Source organism: Hippoglossus hippoglossus, chromosome 12 (genome assembly GCF_009819705.1).
Source record: "Hippoglossus hippoglossus isolate fHipHip1 chromosome 12, fHipHip1.pri, whole genome shotgun sequence".
Classification (NCBI taxonomy): Eukaryota; Metazoa; Chordata; class Actinopteri; order Pleuronectiformes; family Pleuronectidae; genus Hippoglossus; species Hippoglossus hippoglossus.
This window is the reverse complement of record NC_047162.1, coordinates 11,019,495-11,035,105: the sequence shown is the minus strand read 5'-3', so window position 1 is coordinate 11,035,105 and position 15,611 is coordinate 11,019,495. Positions and strand designations below refer to the sequence as shown.

At 43.0% G+C, this 15,611-nt stretch overlaps 1 protein-coding gene across 3 annotated transcripts in view; it reads right to left on the bottom strand.

The window, feature by feature from the left end:
* The window catches only part of LOC117772130 (mediator of RNA polymerase II transcription subunit 13-like), a 77,515-nt gene extending 64,804 nt beyond the window's left edge, over positions 1 to 12,711 (bottom strand). For 2 of the 3 annotated variants that reach the window (XM_034603075.1, XM_034603074.1), the window contains exon 1: positions 11,093 to 12,711. In XM_034603075.1, coding sequence (XP_034458966.1) covers positions 11,093 to 11,164 — 72 coding nt within the window. In that variant the 5' untranslated portion in view covers positions 11,165 to 12,711. The remainder of the gene's footprint in view (positions 1 to 11,092) is intronic. The other variant, XM_034603073.1, reaches the window with a different exon arrangement.
* Positions 12,712 to 15,611: the final 2,900 nt, after the last annotated feature.

Below are 15,611 nucleotides of genomic sequence, written 5' to 3'. Positions count from 1 at the left end.
ATGTGAACGTTTGAGTTTCCATCCAAGTGGATAGGTGCCTGGTGCTTTATCAAAGCTGATTTTTTTGTAGTAAAGCGTACGAGTAGCAGGATGCCACTTCTTTAGGAATCTCACAACAGCGTGAGGGGCTCGCAGTCTGATAGTCTGACAAAGGAGGCACTTTAGGCAATTGAGAGACAGCTTGTATCAGCAGTTTTACCTACTCTGGCACAAGTGAAACACTTATTCTGTCGGAGTGGCATAGCTTTCTCATCAACGTCAAATCGGTTTAGACACTTGACAAACTGCCAATATTTGGGTTGTGTTCAGATCGCCGGCGATGCCTGTGAGTCTTGAGATAAGGCTCGTCTTCATCAGACACATGTAACACTATCTGTCTCCCTTTGATTCAATGTCAAAGACCAGTGAAATTTAATTATTTCTAACAGGCTCTGTGAGAGAATCGACTCAGAACAACTTATTTGAAGCTTCAGCAGAATGTCTCTTTATCTAAGTTATAATCCCAAATACTTTAATGAAATCAAACCCTGTTCTTTATACCCTTCAGGGTCAGCGTTTTTGACCAGCAGCCATTAAATGTATTTCCTACTTTATATATTAATTCTTTCATTCAATTAAAATTACGCAACTACACACTGGAAACAATGCACATATTTTATGTGGCTTTTTGATATCTTATCTCACTAATCTCAGCCTCACGGTTTATTGTTCATTTGTCAAAGTCATATCAGAGCCTTTTCACATTAAAAGCATTGGGCTGTCAAATCACCCGCGTGGCTTTGATGGTGAAGCCGCCTCAGAAAACTACACGTACCTGTCCCTGTGGTTTGCACTGACCCCGATTGTTCTTCAAAAATACATCAACAAAACAAGACTACAGTCATTTGGAGTATTTTTTGACAGCAGATCAGTTTTAAATAAACAATTAACGTGTTTCATCACTACTGTTCGCATCGCTGCACACAGCATGAGATCACGGTGCATGATGGGAAAAGGCGAAATATCGACTGACTTCGCTTTGTTCAAACGACACGAGCGAGCTTGGCTATAAACAGATGAACCAGTTGCTCCTTCTGTTGTGTCTCTGACAAAGTAGCTGCTCAGCAAGTGTTTGTTGCAGCATTACACCGCACTTGATGTTACCACAGTAACCATGATATCACCAGATCAGCCAAGAGTGAAACATAACTTTAATGGCCTTTTTTTTTTTTTTTTTATGCATCAGAGCCGCCTGGGATAAATGTGGACAAAGACGCTGTAGGTTGGACGGTTGTGCTGCTGTACTCGGCTACTGAGAAGTCACCAGTTAGAAGAGCCGGTGGCAGAAATCAGAACAGGCAACGACTCCCCCTTCATCAATTAACCCACCAAAATCAAATTAACCCACAAGGAGTCGTGCTCCCCTCTGGCAATTTTACGCCTCAAATGAAGAGCGATGCACATTACTGCACTTGTGAGGGAGCGAGCGCGACACAAAAGCACTAAACAGGTGTAGAAAGACGGCCTCTGGGGCTGCAGACACCAAACAGATGCTTTTCCTCCGCCGTCTGCCGCCACCTCTACAAGTCCCTCCAAAACAAGGGACCGTCATTTGATCTGTGTTCTGCTGTAGCATCCAGCCCTGGGAGGTGAGCAAGCCAAGCGACCTAATTAGAGCAGCGAGAGTCCCCAGGGCTGAGTGACGGATAGACCTGCCAATCACACCGCGGAAAGCCTCCATCAAGCCGTGACTTCTTCGCACCTGACAAAGAGAGGTGGGAGGCGGGAGGCGGCGGCAGCAGAAGACCAATAAGGACAGCGAGACATTGTGTACAGTCAGACTGCCGCATATAAAGGAGCGGACGAGATCCTCTGCAATTTGGCAAATAAAACAACAGAAAGCTGCACCGTCAGGCTGCTCTTAAAGCGTTAGGGGACAGGCTACAGCAGTGGCCCTGCTTAGCCTGAATTATTAACGTGCAAATAAATAAACCAGTCTCTGCTTTACTAGTGTCTCTGATGTAATTTAATTAAACTGTGACAACCCACAGGGAGTGAGAAATGAGAGAGAGAGACACAGACAAAGACCTGAGAGAAAAAAAAACCCTGAGAGTCACAAAGAAGGAAAAAACTGAAAACAGAGGGAGAAGTAAAAACAGTTGCTAGGCAACATACAACATCTGTAGGAATTCAGCAAGGTATTCAATTTTTGAGATTTCCGTCTCCAGGGTTACAGTGGAAATATAACATTTCAAGCACTTCTGGTTCCCAGACTTTACTCTAAAAATCACAAAAGGAGCGTAGACCGACTCTTTGTCTCTGCAGGCCGTCCGTCCTCAGCTGCAGCACGTCTCACTTTGTGCCCCAACAGCTGGAATTCATCAGCTCAAATTTGGCTTAAGATATTATCGAGCGTGTAATACATGCGTCACCAAAGTCCTGGGGTTCCCAGAAGGCTATCTCTATCTGTGCCAATTATCATTCTGCTGTAGGAGACAAACGCACGGCGGATTGTTTGCATTTCTTTAACCAATCACAATCGTCCTGGGCGTTGATAAGCCCACGAGGCAGCAACTGTGCTGCTGTGAAAATGTGTCAGGGGAGAATTTTGCACTTGGGGAGGCAAATGAGTAATTCGCCGCAAAGAAAATGCCACAAGATAAACAGAGGTGAAAAGACACATGTCGACTATGTGACTGACGATCCAAATCTTGTAGGTTACAAACTCAGAGGTTGCTCTCAGTGTTTCTAATATAGCAAGCAGAGGAATTTGAACATGAAATACCTGACAGACTTAATCAACACCCGTTGATTCAGATGACCAGAAGCAAGACGTAAACATTGCTGAATAGGATTAGTTTCTCCAATAAGAGTTTTATTAAAAAATTAATCAGTGCAATAATTGTACAATTAGCTCTGCGTGGAGGCTTCTGAAATGCCTACAAGTATTTAATAGTCTGATTGTTCCTGAAATTGTGCAAATGGAGCATTAGCTCTGTTAGAAAATAATATCTCATTCGGCTTGTAATTTCTTGCACTGATTTCTTCTTCACAGGGATGTTATTTTAGATGAAATGAAAACCTGGCATTAGTTAGTAGGACTTTTTCTTTTTCCATTATACAATAGATAATTAATATGTAAAGGACACAAACTAGAAGGGCAGCAGGCAGGTCACACCTGAACAGGTTTCAACCCGCAGCTCACCTGGCTGCAGACTCTAATGTCTAATCTAATGTTGTTTGCTCGCTAAGTGGGAGTGGCAGCAAATCAGAACTCTGACACTCAAAGTCCTCTGCACTTCTGCTCACACGTACACACACACACACACACACACACACACACACACACACACACACACACACACACACACACACACACACACACACACACACACACAGTCTGATGTAATCCCTCTCAAGTCCTCCTCTGCTGTCCATTCACTCAACAGATACAGTGGCACCATGGCATGTTCATATCTTTCTCAACACTTGCTCACTTGGTCATGTCTGGTAAACTCTCCATCAAAACATTTTGCATCCCGCTATTATGCAGCAAACGCCAATTATTCCACAAAGCAGGCCAGGAATGAAATTGAGCTGTACACATTTTCATCAGCATCCGAAAAAATCACGGGTGTTTGCCTAATTCAAGATGAGAGAGAGAGAGAAAGAGCGAGAGTGCAAGAGAGAGAGAGAGAGAAAGAAAGAGAGCGAGAGAGAGAGAGAGACAGCAGCGCTTGGCAGCGCTGGGAGAATCAATGCACCACAAACGCCTGTGAATCAACAGTCTGCACATAATGTGCTTGTTCTCATCAAGTACCCGTCTGATTGGTCACAGATAATCTCTCAATGGAACATGAACACATGATAATTAGAATTTGAAACAGCACGGCAGACAACATCCCTGTTTCCCCTCTCTCCCCTTGTTTTGTGGCTCTAAAAGACGCCCCTTTAACCTAAGTGTGCTCTAACTGCAATTGAATCCCAGCCAACCATGATATTGGCAAAGCTGTCTGGCTTGCAGAAAATATTTGCCCGGGTTACAAGCGAGGCAATATCTCCCTTTAAAGAAATTCTCTTTGTCAAGGTGTCTGCGGTCAGGTGAGGAGAACGCAAACAGAAGCCCAGGACTCCTGTGTGATGGCACAGAGACGCCCGCAGCGTCACCCAACGCTTTGTTGTGTTTCCAATCTGTTTTCTGGTTTTTATCTCGCAATCAGACAACAAGCCTCAGAGATTGTGTTTGAATCAGAGGATCTGTAGCAACACACATACAACAACTATTAGTTTGTAGGGAAGTGGTGTTAATCTGTGGGGAAAAACGCCAGCATTTGGGAGGCACACGCCTGAGCCAGGTGTCTGTCGAAGATAAGGAAATAAACAAAACAACAAAATTCAGCAACGTTACTCAAGCACTGAACTGTACACTAAGTAATCCACTATATTTCAGGGGAAACCAAGGCACAACAGTCCCCTTATGAAACCACATTTAAATTCACTAGATCTGATTTTTTCCCCTAAACATGTCTGATTTCATTCATCAAGATCCATGAATTATTTTCGGAGAAATCAAGGAAAATGTTGCTAAGCACAATGTAAGAGAAAGTGAAAAAAAATGCATGCATCTGCCCTCTGATCCAGATCTGCAACATCCGTCTACCAAGTTTCGTCAAAATCCTCAGTCCAAATTTTTGCATAATCCAGCTGAACAAACAGAGGCAGACAAAAAAACATAACCTCCTAACCTCATTGTTCTTTTATCTACACATCAGTCAATTAAGAGCTGTAGCTGTACTTTCTTAGTTGTAGTTTTCACACAGGCTACTGCACCCAGCATCAATATCTATTTGTCTGTCTGTCTGTCCATCGCTATGCCAGCTAACTAGCCCACTGTCCAGCCATCACAGGCACTTGATCGCACCAGCTCCCGCCCATTCCTGCCGATCCTTTTCCCACTCAGCCTTCTGTCGCCCTGCACACATGCAAAAACACCAGCGGGCGCTAAGAATAGAACACAGCTGGTACTGCGGGGCTAACATATTTCACACTCGAGCCACCGTGCTTCAAAATACTCCTGCCCATCCCGTCCCATTTCCATCTCCAGGACCAGCGGTGCTTCCCCCACCCCTCCCCATTCGTCTTTGAACTGTTCTTCACCTCTGTGGCAGGGCCCTGACAGGCCTACGGCTCAGATAAGATACATGACGACGCTCGGGAGAATTTACCAGAAAAAAAATAGAGATCAGAAGCACGAGCAAAGGCGAACTCATGTCTTCCTGTACCCAACCCATGCACCGCCCTATTTCTGTCAGCGGCTAAACCCACGCTTATTCGCGAGTCGTTTTCTTGAAAGACCTGCATGTGTGTGTGTGTCACTACATGCAGAATGCCGTGTTCACACAGGTGGGCCACTGCCTGGTCGAGTCCTATTGCGATGACAAGGGATTCCCACAGCAGTGACAGGAGCAGATTAGTGGGAGGCGCCGTGCACAGACTCAAGGTGAAGTCGGTGCTGGCTGTCAGGGTTGCAAACGAGCGCAGCCAAAAGCACAGGTTGGGCGTAGGGGGTGCACTGTTTAGTGAGAAGTAACCAGATGGAGCCGCTTCATAGGGCACGGAGCAGTGGACTGGGGCTGCTGCATTGGAAACCTGGACCGATTCTCTCCTTGTGTAAGAGGACACTGCAGTGGCTTCAATGTCATCCTCACATATCTCAATATAAACCACACTCATAGTTTTTACAGTTGAACACAGTTGATACAATGTGAGGAAGCAGCAGCTGCATTCAGTCTTTTTCATCTGTTTCTGATCTGAAGGATCAATCTGGGTGAGACTCCATCCGATAAAAATTACAATAAATAGATCAAACTGATAAAAACCTGTGTGTGCGGCCAGAACATGATATGAGACTATTTCCTATATTTTTACAAACATTTTTATTTCCTTTTAGAAACTATTACATTTATTTTTATAAAGGTTTTATTTTGTTATACAGACTCTTACCTGTAAATTTACACACTTATTTTACAAACTCTTACCTGTACGTTTACAAACTTTTCATTTTATTTTACAGACTCATAACCATACAAAAATTGTATTCATTATTTTACAAACTTTTACCTAAACATTAATTTTATTTTACAGACTATTACCTATATTTTTACAACCTTTTTTTTGTATTTAGATTGTTACATATTCACAACTTTTATGTTATTTAACAGACTAACTTATTTGTTCTATTTCTATATATTTTAATTCTCATGGTCTGTATATATATTTCTATTCTCAGCTGGAGCAATTGTAAACGTATTGGAGGCATTTCTGTTCTGTGACTTGTTGTTTCTCAGATATCGACATTGCATCAATACCAATACATGCAATAGAGTGCCTGGGATTTATCAGCCAATATTATCTTACTGTCAAGATACCAGTCTGGTTCCGACGACATTTTTTGAGAGCTGAATTATTTTGTTAAATGAAAACGGGGCTTCGAAAATGAAAGATTCTCCATTTCTCAAAATAAGGTAAGAAAAATGGCATTGCTTCATTATCACTACCGACACAGATATCACATAAACACTGTAGCACCGAACTAATTCAAGCGATCCACAGCCTCACTCGACTCCAACTTGACCAGCTCCTCAGCTCAGCAGATCGTGACGCACGCCCTCTAACCGCGGCCTCTTTCTCATCCCTGAGCGCCCTCGCAATATCCACCGCCATTAATAACGAGGAAATGCAAACAGTCTGTATTAAAAAGGCACCAGACCTGATTACCTGCTTCTCCTTACAAGCCTCGGCCATTCACCTGCCATAAATCACGACACCGCTGTTAATGGTATTCCCTCAGCCACATCTCTTAGCACTTTATTTCCATGCCAGACACTGGTATCATTATCATACATGCAAGATCTCTATTGGAATACAGTTTGGCTAATGAGCACCTCTTAGTTGATCACATTAGACCTTCACTTGAGGACACTTAATTACCAGTGTTGCACTCCGCGCGCTTGTGTCGAGGGGGACAGGAGGAGCCCTTTAATTAAGGCCTCTGCAATCTACCTGTGTTTGTACAAGTCTATATCCTTGGGATATAGGATGTGTTCGCGGCCCGAACATGGCGATAAAACATGTGGTGTGTGTGTGCGTGTGTGTGTGTGTGTGCGCGCATGGGAGTGTGGGTGGAAGATTTAATGTGTGCATGTGTGTTGCATGGTTGTTGGTTTTTTGGCACTGTCTCTATGCCGGTGCTAGAGTTTGTGAATGCATCTGTGTGTGTGTGTGTGTGTGTGTGTGTGTGTGTGTGTGTGTGTGTGTGTGTGTGTGTGTGTGTGTGTGTGTGTGTGTGTGTGTATATAATATGATGGGTGTTTGAAGTTTGTCTCCTGAGCCTGGATGGTTTACAGTGTGCACAGGACACACACGCACACACCCACACTGAGGCTTCCTGTGTCATGAGGCTCTTAACTGTCTCCTCCTTGTGTTTCACATTCAGGCTGGGACTTGGTGTTATAAGAACCTGCCCAGTCCACAGAAAGATGACTGTTTTCTCTCTCCCTCTCTCTCATTGCGTTCCTCCCCCTTTAATTTTCTCCTCTCGCTCTGTCTCACTCTTTCACTCTCAGTTTCTCTCTCAAACAGGCTGAGGCTAGCAGTCAGGAAATGCACATCAGTTATAATACTTTCCTAAAATGAAAACAGATTGCGCTGCAGTCCATCTCTCTCTCTCTCTCTCTCTCTCTCTCTCTCTCTCTCTCTCTCTCTCTCTCTCTCTCTCTCTCTCTCTCTCTCTCTCTCTCCTGAAAACATTCCTCCGTTTCTCCTCTCGTCAACCGCCCGTCCACTCCTCCACTCATCAACCTAACTCCCCAGCCCGGGTCTTTCCCACTTACATGGGGTCTCGTTTGCTTTCTGCCACAGATGGATGATCACCAGCACACAAGACAGTTGTTTTGTGGGCCGTGTGATCGCAGCGATCTCAAGCGTCTGACACCGGCCTCACAGAAGGCATGACAGTAATCTGCTGCGCCCCCATACAGCCCCACAGTAAGGGCACTTGTGCTTTCGAAGGTTCGTTTTATTGATGCCGGTTGCAATAACAGCCAGTAAATCAGTGTGAGGGATGAGGTTGGTGCATGTTGGAATGCTGTTTAACAGGCTGTCAGACCATAGCGCTCACTAGTCGCCTACACGACCTTTACATAAGAGCAGAGAGGATATGACCTGAAAGAAAAGAATAAGAAGGATCCGACCACAGAGACTGTTTCTTCTCCTCTCTAGAACTCTGAATGACCAAGTCGGCCCAACAACTAACGAACATCATCATATTTTTTTTAACTATACAAAATACTGACAAATGCCTGCTACAGTTTCCTGGAAACAAAGGTGACAAAGTCACATTGTTGGATCAAAGACAACCCAAGGCTTTTCTTTCAAAGCAAGAATGGCACTTTGCCAAGGCAGCACAATCCTACACGTCAATTTCTAGTTATTATAGTAGGAATGTAAAAGAAAACAGGAAGTGGTCTGATGAACTAAATTATTTATTTGTCATCAAACCGAGTAAAAGAAAGTTATCTGCACTTTAATTTAATGTTTTCTTCCCAGGCTCAATCTCTCTAACAATGTTTGGTGAAAATGGGTTATCACAATAATCCGGCTAACAATAAAGCAACAAACAAATAAACCAGCACACAGACTCTGGTGAAAACAGAATCTCCATGTAAATGTTTGCCATTCTTCATGGACAAATATCTCCAATTATTGATAGATCTTCAGTCAATCATCTGATTGATTACACAACTGGTTAAAGAATAAACAAAATATAATTATTCATATTTCTTAAATAGTACGATATGTAACTTCAGCCGCCAGGGGTCACTCAATCAAAACAATGACGAAAGACTTTGATGATGTTGTGAAGCTGCGCGGGATCATGGGAGTTGTTGTTTTCACCAGCAATGCAGTTGAAAATCTACCTGACGCAACTCAGGCGCAAATCATTTTGACGGATGAGGTCATGGAGTAAAGTTTTAATCACATTACACAGCAAATGAAAATGAATTACGAGTACGAATCCATTACGAGTGACCAATACAAACAGTGGAGGGAGAAAACAGACGACTGGCTAACGGGCTAACGGGCTAACAGGGGTTTCTTCTTCACGTTAGAAGTTATAGCAGAGACAGAAAAAAGTGCAGATTTCTCCGATTTTGAACATTGAAAACATTCTGGATAATGTCAGTGCAAGTAAACAAACTATTTAACATGTGTCTAGTCATTTTTAGATATTTTTAAGAATTGTTACATATTATATGTTAAAGTTTTCAGCTGGATCAATAGTGGGACCTGATCTGATTCATTCCTGATAATAATTGCTTCAGCCTCCACTTGTTAAGCTTACAGCACACATCTGTCTGGCTCTCAACATCAGGATGCAATCTGCATCCCTCCGTCTCTTTGTCTTGGCGGTGCCCTCTAACCAGGACACTCGGTGTGTCATTAGCGTTTCTGTTCTTTCTTGGACTTCCCTGCAGGAGCCCTGCCAGTGAGTAACCGCTGTGGCACCAGGCAGCCAGTCATAAATATTCTCAACAAGCCGGCTGATGGATGGTCTCCTTCTCCCCTCAGTTTGAAAGGGATGTTCCATGGGCCGGCAACAACGCCACGGCGGGTGAATGAAAGCTTTTTTTCCACGAGGGAATAACCTCGACTTGAGATGTTGACAGAAACTTAATCGCTGTTTTCGGCTGTGGGATGACAGGCTGAGGATTTAGGACGTCTGATAGGTGTGGTGGAGTGCTGCTGCATTTACTTCAGTGTTAGTGCACAGAAATTCAAACAAGACGCTTTTAAATAGATTAGGATACCATTTTAAATCCCCGTTTTCCTTAATAGCCACAAAAATGACTGAAATACACTCAGAAGGAAATACCTCAGGAGCTTTTTAGATTTTCTGCAGGCTGTGTGAAAACTTCAGACTACAGTTTCTCCCGTGCATTCACCAATAAGTCATTAAAATCCATGCCATGTGACACTTGTTTATGTGTCACTTGTGGAGTGTAACTGGTCCCATCTGCTGCTGCTCCTGCTGATGGACAACCTGCATGATCACCTAAAAAGCCCTCAGGACCCCTATGTTGTTGTGGTTCTCAACAGCCTGTGCCCGAGTTCAGTCTACCGCATGCCTTTCCACTTGGCTGCCTGTTGTAGTAGGGGAGTTAACTCGCTGATTGCAGGATGAGAACTGTGAAAACACACTGCTCAATCTTTTTTCACCCTCAAAAACCAGCCAGTTCTGCAAAAAGGAAGCAAAAGAAAACACCGCCTGCCCGTATAGAGTCGCAAAACACCTTGACTCAAGATAAACTGAGTGTGAAAGTGTCGTTTCCTCTGCGTGCCAGATACATGTTTTTGCTATCTGTCAGAATCTTATTGACCTGCTTTCCTCTGTGTGACATATTCCTCAGTTCACATTCACACTCCTCCAATTCATAAGCTGAAGTGAACAGCGTTTGTAGCTCAGCACATCAAACTACTGTTTCCCTGAGATCAGAAAACCTCTTTTCTTTTCTATATCCTCTCAGGCTGCAGGAGTATGAGACAGAAGCAGCCTTCTTTCCAAGTTAGTTGCTTGGCAATGCAACAGCTAGATTTCCAGTGATGTGATTATTTAAAAAAAAAAAAAAAAGGGGAGGAGGATAATGACCAAAGCTCCCTGTGCTTTTGATGGGAAAAATGAGTGTTTATGTAGCCTATTGTCTGAATGCCAAAACTTCAAATACATCAGTTTGTTTCAGAGGCATTTTATGGCTTTATTTTAATCATTAGAAGATATGTTTTGGATTAAAAACGGGACAGTAAAGTGGAGCAGGTTTTAAGCCTCTGGACTCAGATATTTTTTTTATTATAAACAGGCTTTTTATATAAAATATGAAGTGTTTCTGTCCTTCCTCCTCTGGACCACTAACCCGTGTTAATGATTGCCCAATAACAACATCAGCAAACGTTTCACCTTTGCACAGCAGAGAGCAGACACATTTACGCGTGCCTCCCACGGTCTTATGACCAGAGAGAGCTGGCTATGATTGATAAGGACGTGGGGCTACTGTACCAGAGAGAAGATGTTGGAGTGGCAGTCCTCAAGGCTTGCCCCGTTAGCCACCCAATTCGCCGATGTAGTCATAATCGTCCGCCGTTGTTGGGGTCGTCAGCGCTGGGCATGTCGAAATCCTACATCGGTATCCAGCACCGAGCAGGGCTGACGAATCTGTCCCTCCTTGATTTCACGCGTCCGTTGCCACAAATTAAAAAAAGGAGGTCCAGATAATAAGATAGATGTCGGGTAGAGGATTTGGGCGTATTGGTAAAAAAAAAAAAAAAAAAGAAGTGCTAGAATGCATCCATGAAGACCCCCACCTCCTCCTCTCCTCCTCCTCCTCCCCAGCAGATCTATAATGTGGTAATGTTTGTAAATCCGAGCGTGTGCGCGGATCAAAACATTGTTCCAGCCACGATCCAGGTCAAGCGATTCCAAATGTGGCCACTGTCCGAGGCGCAGGACGCAGGAGCGGTATCCATTTCAATCCACACAGACAAACACACAAACACACACAGGGAGAGAGAGGAGGAGGATCAGCCTGTTTCCATATCAGTCTTTCCGCTCATAGTTTTAATTGTAAAAAAAAAAAATCAAAAAAAATAAGAGCATAATCCATTGGAAGGCGACTCCCGGGGAAAAAACCTCTACCCTTTTCCCAAAAGATGTTAGAGCCAGAACTTCTTTTTAATAAGAAAAATTACGCACAGGCAGCTCTGCAAAACAATTAACTTAAGAGAGGAGGCGGCATCGGTGCTTCATGCAGGATATCTGATTCCGTCTGCTCCACAAGCTGATGCACCACTTGTGATAGTTTTCGAGAATTGCATGCGCTATTTATAGCCTCCTTTCTTACCACAACCTCACAATGTAGCCCCGACTGGCTCGCACACACGCACACTCACTCACACAAACAGGAATGTTTAATCCCTCTGTTGCGAGAGGGGGGATCTCTGAGGGAGGGGGGGGGGGGGGGGGGGGGAACGAACAAGCTCCCCCAGTCCAGTGCTCCTCCGTGGCGGGGAGGACCGAGTCGGGTTCCCGGTACTAACCCCCAAAACCATGCGCCAAGACGCGTCCACACAGGGGGAGGAAAAAAAAAAAACTATTCTTGCGCTCCACCACCACCGCCAGGAAAAAAGACGACAAGCAGGCTCTTGTAGACGGACGTTAGAGAAAAAAAGCCCTTCCTTCCTTTTCAGTTTTTATATCATTACGAAACGTCCTCTCCGCCAAAAACGCACCTCGTGGTTTTTTCTAAATGAAAACGCACATTTTACGCAGAAGTGTCAGAGTCCTGGCGTGGATCGGCTGCACGCCGCGGAGTGGTTCCTTCATTAGAAGAAGCAGCTCGACATTTAAAAGCGTGTCCTCCTCCCTGCTCCTGCTCCTGCTCCGCTCCTCCTGCCGCTGTCGACCAACGCTGTGATTATTGAATTAAAATCCTCGGCGGGTGCATGATGTCAGCGGCGGCTCCTTCCCTCGGTGCTGGTCGTGTCCCGTGGCGCGCGTCGTTATATTGGCAAATAAGTGGAAGTGTGCGTGTATCCGGACTGTGTCATGTCTGTTTGTCTTTTTTTTTTTTTTACGCGAAGCTCCGCCGCTGTAGCGTTGTTTCCCTCCCTCTCTCTCTCTCTCTTTCTCACTCACTCCCTCCCTCCCTCTCTCACTCCCTCCCTCTCTCTCTCTCTTTCTCACTCACTCCCTCCCTCCCTCTCTCTCTCGCTCTGCCTCTTGCGCGCACGATCGTCCAGCCCACCACGCATGGTAATGTAATGGCGGTCGGAAGCGTACACTACCCGAGACTCTGCCTTCCTATTCGGCCAAGTTTGCGCCCACGTGACCAAAGTCTGGGATTACAGTACTGTTTTTTTTGTGTCTTTTGATGCGAGGCTGGATCTGGATGCGGCGCCGGGGAGACGTCGTGCCACTCGTGCCCGCGTGCGCGCTTTGCCAGTGGACATGTTTCTTTTTTTTATTGTCACGCCGCTTGTTGTTGTTGTTGTTGTTGTTGTTGTTGTTGAACCGCTGCTTCTGCTCCCACACGTCTGTTAAAAGTGCCCGAAGAAAGATCGCATTTATATTGTGTGTTGTCCTTTTTTTTTGTTTCCTCCTCATCACTGCAGGGTGTCATTCTGTGATGCATCGGTTACATAATGTAACTGTGTTCTCACAACAGAGGATGTGACAGACTAGAGGTCAGAGTGACTTACTGAGCTCATACTGTTTCATAAGACGCATCTATGTGGGTTATAGTCCACTTTCACACTTTAATATATACACAGACAAAACACTATGAATCAATATATATATATATATATATATATATATATATATATATATATATATATATATATATATATATATATTTTGCAGTTATGTAGATAGAGACCGACTGGTTTGTCTGGATTTTTGGGGCCGATACCGATATTAGGAAGAAACAATATTCTGATACCAATATATCTGATGATGTCATTATCAAACTCTTATGTAATTGAGGCTTGACATTCTGCTGTCTAATCCTCATCATAAATAAATACAAATAAATTTATAATAAATAATAATAAAACACAAATACAATCAAATAAGACAATAAACATGAAAACACATCTTTCCTGGATTGTTTATTCTTTAAACTAGAAGCTATTATATCTGCCAATACCAGTGTGTCTGTAAAAAGGTGGTGTCTGCGGATTTTTATCATCCGATCGATTGGTTATATCCAGGGCCGTAGTCAGGATTTTAGTGATACTGAGGTCATTATAAGGTGATGTCCCCCTAACAACCCCTCACCACCCTACACTAAGAAGTAGGTCTCTAATGTTTTCATGTTTTCATATTATATTTACATATAATTATATTTATTGAGTTAATCGTGTTTTTTCACGTGATGACCCTGAAGAGGATTGTCTCCTACTTTGCAGCTCTGCAGAGCCTTTTGACATTGTTCAGCTCTTTGTTTTGACAGTTTTACTGCTTTAGTTCACTCTCACTGTTCTCACCAATCTTGTTTTACTGCAGCTTCTGGCAGTTCTCAGCAACAAAAAAAAAATGCTAAACCGGCTGTATTCTGTAGCCAACCTGCCCAATAACCTGCCCAGCACTAAACAACAGATAGACAATGTTATAAACTGGCTGGTGACAAGATGGTGCATTTAGTAGGAGAGGCAGACCTTTCCCTCTGGAGTTGGTGGAGAACAAAACAGAGCTAAAAGTAGAGTGAATCCTGGAATTACATTTCAAATGAACTTCAAGTGACTTTATGTCAGTGTTGCAGTTACAGATTTAAAATGGCCCCAAAACAAAAGTCCAGCAATGCAGTTATTCAAGTCAATTGTTAATCTTTAAATCAATAATTTCTTACAAACCCAACAAAATGATTGCACTTGTTCCAGTAGTTTTTTTATTTTATACATGGCTTAGTTATTTCCAGGAACTTATTACATCCTGTAAAATAGAAGTACTGGATTATTTTTGCTTGTTAAATGTAGACGTTCTTGAATATACATGTGAGGGTTAACTTCCTACATGGTTACTACACCACACAAATTTTCAGAAAAAATACTATAGTCCATGACGTGAGTGACCTCCATGGTATAGCTATGAAGCTGGATATAGGCTACCATAACTTTATTTTAATTCAATTTGAATCATGCAGTGAAAATTCTGGTCACTCTTTCCTACTTTCCAGTCCAATAAACCACATCAGTGTTGTTACAGGTATAGAGTTGGAGGTTTTGCTTACATTGTCTATACAAGTGTGCTTCAGTTGTTCTCTCTGTTCTGAGGGGAGATTGCAGGTGGCACCCTTTGAGGCCATAGAGCAAAAGATTATGAATATAACCACAGTTTCCTGTGGTAGACGGAAGATGCCGGAGTCAGAGCAAGAGCATCAAATATTTGTGTTGTTATCAATCATTTATCAGCCATTATATGCACTTTACTGTGTTGTGTTTGTGTTTTCTTAACGTCTGGATTTACCAAGGTTTTAGATTGAAAGATGATCGTACATTTCATTGCATTTGTCAACTCGATTTTGACCCGTGAGAGAATGTTTCCCTCTCATCGTGCAAACAGAACAGCGACAGCTCAGACTGCCTCTCATATAATTTTAATCATGAATAAACAGGAAAATGAACAGTCAATAGCTGCAGACCTTTACACATGGATTCCCCTCGAGGTTTGTAAAAAGATTCAATAGTGAATTTATTGAATCTTTTTCAGTTCATATTTATCCGTCAATAACCCTTTTATCCTTCAGTCACATTGTCCCACACAAAAGATTAAACGTATCACACTGAACTGAATAAACCTTTTTCATTTGAAGTCATGAAGCTGCAATGATTTTAAAAAATAACATTTATACTATAATCAGGTTCTCTTTCCAAGGTTTTATTCTGCATGAACATTCAGCTGAGACTAGAATATAATCACTAACACAGAGTTATTAATAAAAAAATTCTCTCCCAGTCAAGATTTATATTGACTTCAATTACAATCTGTACAAATAAATAAATAATAACAGTGTGAGAGA